The 9,046-nt window shown below is 35.2% G+C and overlaps 1 protein-coding gene across 1 annotated transcript; it reads right to left on the reverse strand.

Moving 5' to 3' along the window:
- Positions 1–7,850: 7,850 nt before the first annotated feature.
- LOC110093661 lies at positions 7,851–9,046 on the reverse strand (the record flags this gene model as incomplete). The annotated part of the gene is given in 2 exon segments (XM_020818617.2): positions 7,851–8,134; positions 8,971–9,046. Coding segments are annotated over 2 exon segments (198 nt in total), but the record flags the coding sequence as incomplete, so codon positions are not given.

Genomic DNA, 9,046 nt, shown 5'->3' on the forward strand with positions numbered 1-9,046 from the left:
AGTAGGTCGCACACCTTGCCGTTGATAGTACAACGTGTCTTGAAAATGGCATTTCTCTGAGACATAGTATTCAGGCGGGGAGCTATTAGCAATTTCTCCAACACACAGAGTAGTGGGTCTCCCTCATCTCCTTCAACGTCTTCGACATATAGCTCATCCTCTACTTTGGACGGAACTTCCAATTCACCTTCTTCCGGTTCCAACAATTGGAGTTGTTGTCGCTGGGGGCATTCATTGGATTTATGTCCCGGTTGAAAACAGCGAAAGCACTTGAGGGATGATGGTTTGGCATAGGGGTTGCTAGGAGCTGCGGACTTGGTCTTCTGAACAGGTGCTGGTTGCTTATCCAGAGGAGTAGACTCTGTGTTAGAGTTTTTGATAGAGGATGATGCTCCTTTGCTCGGATCGCCTGAAACAGCTACAGGGGACCGTCGATGAGTTATAAACCGGGAAGTTCTAGTTTGCTGCATCTCCACTTTGAGAGCAAAGTTAATGGCCTGAGCAAGAGACCAAATAGAGTTCAATTCTAGCCTTTCCTGAATACTATATTTGAGCCCACCAATGTAACGAGCGACCAACTGATTAGTCGATTTGTGTAAATTATTTCTGGCACTTAAGCGATGAAACTCCTCCGTGTAATCGTTAACTGAGCGATTTCCCTGTAGACATTGTTGGTATTTCATGTATAAGATTTGCTCATAGTCCGTAGGCAAGAATTGAGTACGTAGTAGCTGCCGCATTCGAGCCCAGGTGCGCACGGGTCCTCGGCCCTCTCGTTGTCTCGTCTGTAATACCTGCGTCCACCACGCACTAGCTCCGCTTCACAAACGACAGGCCACATATTTAACTTGCTTCATCGGCTCGATCTCCATATACTCAAAAAAATTCTCAACGGCTTTTTCCCAATCTAAATAGTCCTCTATGTGTAAATGCCCATAAAAAAAGGGATGTCGATTTTCACCTTGAATTCATGCTGGTTACCGAACTGTGGTTGTCGCCGTCGCTGTCTGCGAGCTTCAATTGGTTGAATCACTTCCTCTTCTTCTTCTTCAGATTCCAGTGGTTCGAATTCCCTTTGCAATTGCGATTCCTCCTATGTTTCGGAATAATCGGAAATGGGATGGGAATGTCGGCGCCCAATCCGTCCAAGGCCCATACCACGTCGCCTCCCAACAACCATCGGCGGCTCTGGCTCTCGACGTAGCGGATGGGGTGTATTCCTTGCACGAGTGAGATTGAACTCGCGACGCACTTCGATAGAGAGGCGCTGTACATCGGCCGACAATGTCTCCAATTGCCGTGTGATGTTGGCCTGGCTCCTCCACAATGCTTCCAGACTCCTTGCGTCTTCGGCGGCCGGCTCCTTGCCTTTGTCTGCCATCTCCGGGACTCTAGCTCTGATACCACGCTGATGCAACCCAAGATCGTCGTCCGTCGAGAGGCTTCCGCGAAGTGCCTGCAAGAAAAACGAGCAAAGCAAAGAGGCAACCAATGGAACAGTAAGACCCCAGGCGGTGATGAGCCTGGGATGGTTTCTATTGAAGAAATATAACTTTGGTGTAAAGATAACAGCTGCCTTTTCTCACAGCTTCCCTGGGTATATAAACCCTGCATCTATAAAATGCTCAAATAAAATATTAAGTAAGAAAATACTAAAGAAGGATTAACAGCCCAAAAGGTAAACTAGTAATGGCCATAACCGAATAGAGCAAAAGGTGGAGGTGGGAGCTGCAAGCTAACGGTAAGTGGTCCCGGCTCCAATGATGCGCTGCATCAGTCCTCCCCGGCTTCGGAAGAGCTCGTCTCCGTCGAGCTGATGGTAATCGGGGACTGATCTGGAGGGTGATATCGCCACAAATCGGAGACATTGAAGGTAGGTGAGGTCGTGTACCCAGGTGGTAATTCAATTGTATAGGCGTTGTTATTAATCTTGGCAACGATCGGGACGGGACCAATTTTGCGGCGACTCAATTTGGAGTAAGTGCCAGGTGGGAATCGTTCACGGCGAAGCCGAATCATAACTAGATCGCCTACATTAAAGACAAGTGGTCTTCGGTGACGATCAGCATCAGCTTTGTATTTCCGCTTCATTAAGCAAACAATTGAGTTTTTTAGTTCAAATTTGAGTGATAAATTTCATTTGATAACTTCATTCATCATAAAACAAATTTTTTTTGAATAATCATTAAAAAATGTTTGTGAAAAATATAAACTCTCAATCATGAACAGACCTAGACTTTGTTTGGGACGACTTTTTTATTGCTTATTAAAATAGTTTTTTAGTTTAGGAATTATATTTTTACAGTAAAAAGTTGCTTTAAGAACGTAGTAAGAAAGTCGTCTCAAACGAAGCCTAAGATGAGTTGCAGGATATCATGCGCTCATACGCACAAATATTGATCTTACTATTAGTGCAATCATACTATGAGATAAGATCAAATAATATAGGAGGTGACAATAAAATGTTCCTAAAAGGATGAATGGGTCAAGATAAAGAAATTCTCTTTACAATAAATTGCTCTTCTTTTCATTATTTGCAAACTTGTCCTTTAATTTGGTTAAAGATATATATAAATGTTTTGATAATTTTTACATGAAAAATTAATATTTGCACTTATTAATGTTTTAAACCCTAACTGATATCATAAAATCAAAGAATAATAAATCTCACGATATTAAATAGTTTAGACAACATAGCTCATTTTGTTATGTTGGTAGAGAACTTTGTATATCAATTAAGTAGTTTTGAGTTTGAGTTTTATGTATGTGATGGGTGTGCGAATTTAGATTAATTATTCTGTGTGGACACCGAATGTCATCCGGAGACCAATCAGATATGCCTCATCACTCTGTGCTCATTACCGTGGCTTGGTACTGCTGACGTGATGTATTCTAGTTAGTCTCCGGATAACATTTTGTATCTGGTCTTCACATCCAATAATTTCTTTGAGTTTTACTTAATTGACCTACATGTAAAAAAAAACACACACATAATAAAAAATAGAACTTTACCCGATCAGGCTCAGGTGGGTTGGTGGACGTGCTTGATTGGGAACCCCCCATCCCAAGTTAGAATCCTCTCTCATACGGCACGACTCTTTAAGTTGAGAGAAAAGAATTGAACTGTGGGTCCTGCACCTGTGGGGTTGATTGCTGGTAGACTCGCCGAGGAATTAGTGGACATCGTCAAACACGTCACAAGCGGACATGACAACGGGCTGATATCCATTTCAAAAAAATAATAATAATAGAACTTTTCTGAATAATTATTGTGACTGTATGTGAGCTGTGAGTTGCAGAACAGAACTCCAATCAAGAAAGCTATTCACCATTTTCCAGAACAAAATCCCAAACCCATCACCATCACCACAACCTACATTTTCTTGAAATAACCGATCTATGGCCCTCAGATAACCTCTATTTCTCTTCCACGAATCTTAATGCTCGTCCAAGGGCTATAAATCAACTCCTACGATGCACAAAAGAAGTGAAAAATGCTGATACGTTGCGGAGCTTTATGCGAGAGCAAACATAGTGGCAAAAGGACAGAGCAGCCTGCACAAGGCGATAGGTTCTGTTTCAGAAGTGGGCATCACAGTTATATTTACAAAGCTGCCATTTGTCAGCAAAAGCTTCAGGCTTTAAGACACCCACCCACCCACCGGTAGAGCTCGATCAACAAAAAAGTTGTCAGAGATCTCTCACCTTCCCTTTGCAAGAGAGATTTCTAATATTGCAATGATTTTTTATCATTGATTATAGTCTTTTATTGGTCAAAGCCAAAGGGTCAAAGCCAAAGGGATGCAATAAAATATTATTTTGTCAAAAATAATATGAGTGGATTTTGACTCTTAAACTATGAAGAGATTATAGAGATTAATTTCATTTTTTTTATTGTGAATTTATTTGTGAAATATAATAATATACATTGAAATAAGAATATTTGTTTATGCATTTTTTTTATTTCTTTATATGATATTTATGCGATCATAAGGGGATTTTTGGTAACACCCAGGATTTGATTTAAGTAGGATTTCATAAATATGCTAAATCGTAATTTTTAAAATCTCGAGGGGAATAAATCTTGAAAAACTGTTTGGTAACATTAATGATAAATCCCATTAAATCACGCATGATTGTTTGGCTATAGAGCGGGAACGAGCAAACTCTTCCTCTCAAGCTAATAGATTTCGTAACTCCAACAAAAAACAGGATTTCGAAAATCCAGGATTTAGCACGCAAAGGTGGAATTTTCCATCTACGGCAGCTTTCATTTGCCGTGAGATTTGGTTTTGCATTTTAGGCCGTTTGGCTAGATTTCGCTCAAATTTGACCTAAATCCTGCTACCAAACAACCCCTAAGTCTAAAATCACAACAAGATAATGTTATTATTATTATATACTATAAAAAAATATGATGATAAAAAAATTAATAATTATGTTTTAATTTAATGAAGATCTAGTATAGGAAAAGCTCGAAAGAAAAAAAAATTATGGAGACATGTCTAGCTTGAATAAATTTGCTATTCTTGAATTAAGGTAACAAAGGTTCACACTTCTTCGTAAGTGGAGAATGCTAGAGTTAAATGTAGAAATTTAATTAGATAGTCATTTGAGGTAAGAGTAGAAGGTAATGACATTCAAGAAGGGTGACAAGAAGCACTTATGCACAAGAAATTATTACGTTAGGTCACCTGACGCATCCAGATACCAATAATCACACGCCACGTCATCTGAAACTCAGTATTGAGCACTCGGTATTGCTCGATATACGTCCGGATTTCCGATTTTTTGTTCAGACGTAATAATTACTCCTTATGCACAATGCCAACCAATATCATTCAATTGGATGTTTGACAACTTTAATTGTATTTGTTTGGTCAATTACATATATTGGTTAGAGCATGCATGCTTGATGTCGATGAAGGTTGATGGTGAGTATTCGAAGGTCGTTAACTTCAATATTCTCCTTATTAGAAAGGGGGATGAGGAGAACTGATAGCTAGATGTCCAATATCAGATGTCGATAAGTATCAAATCTCACATTGTACCTAAACACACATATATTGGTTGCCCTTATTTGCCTATTTTTGTCTTAGGAAGGGTATGCTTTTTTATAATGATCAGACAATAAAGGCCAGTTGATGGATGCCTATCATTGCGAGTAAGAAATCAAGTGATAGAGAATGATTGAAACACATCTATTAGTGGATATCGATTGATTTTAGGTTCCATACAAATTTTGTTGGCAAGTATTTGGTGAATCTATGAACAATGGAATGGTTCATTGAAGTTTGGTGGCTCTAAAGCTTATTTAAACCCTAGAAATTTCTACAATTTTTGGATGCTTCCATTGTAATGTAAAAATTTAAGGTGAATTATGACATATTTATAGATTTTCAGATGTATAATTTTTCCTTAACAATAATTATCAAAATAAAGTTTTAACTAGTCAAATATTGACTAGATAGCTTATATTGCAATTTTGGATTAACTTAATTGACAAGCTCAAATCATAGCTGAATTAGGTAGCCAATTATTAGCCTGTGGCGGTGGCTTGATGATGGTGAGCCGGTGAACAACAACATTAAATTCACATAATAGGGGTGTAAACGAGTCGAGTTTTGGCACTATCGACTATCGAGCTTAGCTTGTCAGTGAGAAAGCGAGCTTGAACTCTAGCTTGAGTTGGCTCGCGAGCCTCGACAGTCGTCAGCCAAAATTTTCACCCATGATTTCAATCCCGCGGAACTCCTCCGTTCTCGAGCTGCTTGACGAACTTGCAAGTCGAGCGGTGTGTTGTTCAAATTCGAGCTCGACTCGTTGAGCATGTTAATAATTCGAGCCCAAGCCGGCTCACGAGTCAGCCTGACTCGGTCACACTATGACATATCAGTGATAAGTGATATTGTTTGATTATTATTTTAAAGAAAATTTAAATTATAGGTCATATTCATTATTCATCATAGTAAAATGATATTGGTTGAGTATAACAAGTATAAATTAATGCCTAAAAAAATTTAGCATTTTTAATTAAAATATATTATGCTAATCATAATCATTAAGGGATCATTTAAGTTTTTTTTTTTAATTTTTTTTTTAAATTTTACAGGCGATTGCTAACTAGTTTTTATGCTGCTTTTAGAAATTTTTATGATGAAACACAACCAAATTTATTATAGCGTAATAATTATAAAGCTAAAATACAATATTTTTTATATAAAAAAAAATCTATATTGCTAAAATTATGTTAAAAAAATTTACAAATTTCACCATTATTCAACAGCTAATTTTACAAAATTTGACTGACCCAAAAAATACTTAGCCGAGTATTAAATTTCAGACCAAAATGAATGAATAATAATTTGACAATTACATGATCATATAATTATTAGGTGGTCCAAAGAGCAATAGAGATTGCCCATGCAGTGGTCCTCAATCAGGAATTGCAGTCCTAACAAGCCAGCCATGCAGTGGACGCCAATATCTACGTTAAATAAGATTAATTAATTAACGGTGGATGCTTAACCAAAGTAATTTTACTAAAATGGTTTTAATTAATCCATTTTCATTAATTAAAGCTTAATTATTATCATTCAATTAGGATTATTTAAGGGATTAAGGTTTTATTTGTGACTACTTTCTTACTGCTTCATAAAGTAATTTTTTAATAAAAAAAATTTTAGACTAAAGATTTTTATACTAGAAAGGCGTTTTAGAAAGCAATAAGAAAGCTGTCCAAAACGAATAAGCCTAAATGTGAAATTCTTTGATTATGAAACAAAATTATATTTAAAGGGGCAAATATAATTAAAATATTAATAAGCACTAAGTGAGATTTAGGCTTCCTTTCGGACGACTTTCTTACTGCTTCTTAAAACAACTTTTTAGTACAAAAAATTAAAATTTTATGCTATAAAGCTCCTTTTAGAAGCAATAAGAAAGCCACCCCAAACGAATCCATAGAGTTTATTGGGGAGAACTTAGACTTCGTTTGGGACTGCTTTTTTGTTGCTTATTAAAGCAGCTTTCTAGTACAAAATTTTTAATTATTAAACTAAAAAACTGCTTTAAGAAGCAACAAAAAAGCCCTCCCAAACGAAGCTTTAATTTCTAGCAACTTTGCTTTTAAGATAGCAACCACAATTTCGTTTGGCTACTCTTTTCTTACTATTTTCTCATTATTTTTCTAAATTTTTATTTTTGTGAAAAATCTTTTTCTACAATAATAGTAGCAAAGTTGCTTTTACAATAATTTCACAACCACCTTTATAAATAGTGTAGTCATACCAATCAGACTCTTAGGAACTATTTGGGACAACTTTCTTCTTGCTTTGCTTTTCAAACAATAATAAAAATTTTTATTTTGGCTACTACTTATTTGCTACTTCTAAAAATAACTTATGCTAGAAAGCTACTTTTTATAATAGCTTTTCAAAAAGTTACTTTCCCCAAAAGAAATTTCCAACCACTTTTTTAAAAAACTGCAGTCGTCCCATACAAACACTAAGGCTTCGTTTGGGACGGCTTTCTTAATGCTTCTTAAAGTAGTTTTCTAATGTAAAAAAAATTAATTTTTAAACTAGAAAGCTGCTTTAAAAAGCATGAAGATAGCCGTCACAAACGAGGCTTTAGACATGTGCCCTCCCACATTTTTAATATATACTTATATATAATAATTTTACATTAATATATACACCAAGTATTTAATATTTCTAATAAAATAATTTATTTGCTACTTGTAAGAAAAATTCTTGATTTCATCACTAAATTAAAACAAAAAAAAAACTGCCTTCTTCATATGATGGTTTTAATTAAATTAAGCATCTCAATTACCAAACACTTAATTATAACCAACAAGCAATTAACATTAAGTAAAGTAATTAAGGACAAAGTCACAGTAATTAAACACAAACAAAGCATATATTTCAAGGAGCAAATGTAATTAAGAACACCATAACTACTAATTAATTACTACAATAATAATAGAAATTTATCATAGTAAATAGAGCTCAACAGGACCAGAACTCTGCCTTCTTCACCTTCGAAATGCTCTCCAGGACCCCTACAGGAGAAATATGACCCATCACAGTCACCCTCTTGGTCTCCAGATCTATACTGAAAGAGGTCACCCCTGCAAGCCAATTTTTTTCTCATGAGTCTCATATTAATAAGCTATATATTACACTCATTTCAAAGCATATTCAAAGTTTTTAATAGATCATCAAGACCAATTTTTTTTTTTTTCAAAAAAAATTATGTTTTATTTATAATTTATGATCTATTTGGTACAACTTTCTAGCTAATTTGCTTTTTATACAATAATCATAATTTTATTTGGCTATTATTTTCTTATTGCTTTTAATTTGTACCACTCAAAGAATTTTTTTTTTTAATAACTAGAGTGGTTAAGTTATTTTCCTTATAATAATGTCATAATAAATTTTTAAAAACCCTACAACAGTCCCAAATAGGAGAAATTTTTATGTGCGGAGTTCGGTCGTAGAGTTATGTTTAGATTCCAATCAAATATGAACATGTGACCAATATATATTTGTTATATTACTGTGTATTTACTATGCATTAAATGTATTAAATACACAGTCAAAATACACAACAAATGCACAATTAATATAAAATAATATAAAAAATTATATATTGGCCACGTGTTAGTGTGTATTGGCAATGTGTCCCCGTTTGATTGGAGTCCGGACGTAACTCTACGTCCGGACTCCACACGTAATATTTATTTATTTAAAATATAACTTTATTTCAAAGGGGCTACTATATGCCATCAAAATTATTTATAAATTTTTATATCCTTGATGAATAGTTAGCTTGTTATTAAACTTAATGAAGTTTGATCACTAAGAATAATTATAAATAATACATTTTGAATTAAATTTTACAAGCAATGTTTTATGTAAATTCTTTAAAAGAGAGAGAGAGAGAGAGGGAGGATGAAATTACCTTCCATTTTAGAGATGTGCTTTCTTACTTTTCCTGCACATCCTTGACAATGAATTGACACTCTCATGACCACGAC

This window comes from Dendrobium catenatum, unplaced genomic scaffold (genome assembly GCF_001605985.2).
Source record: "Dendrobium catenatum unplaced genomic scaffold, ASM160598v2 fragScaff_scaffold_208, whole genome shotgun sequence".
Classification (NCBI taxonomy): domain Eukaryota; kingdom Viridiplantae; phylum Streptophyta; class Magnoliopsida; order Asparagales; family Orchidaceae; genus Dendrobium; species Dendrobium catenatum.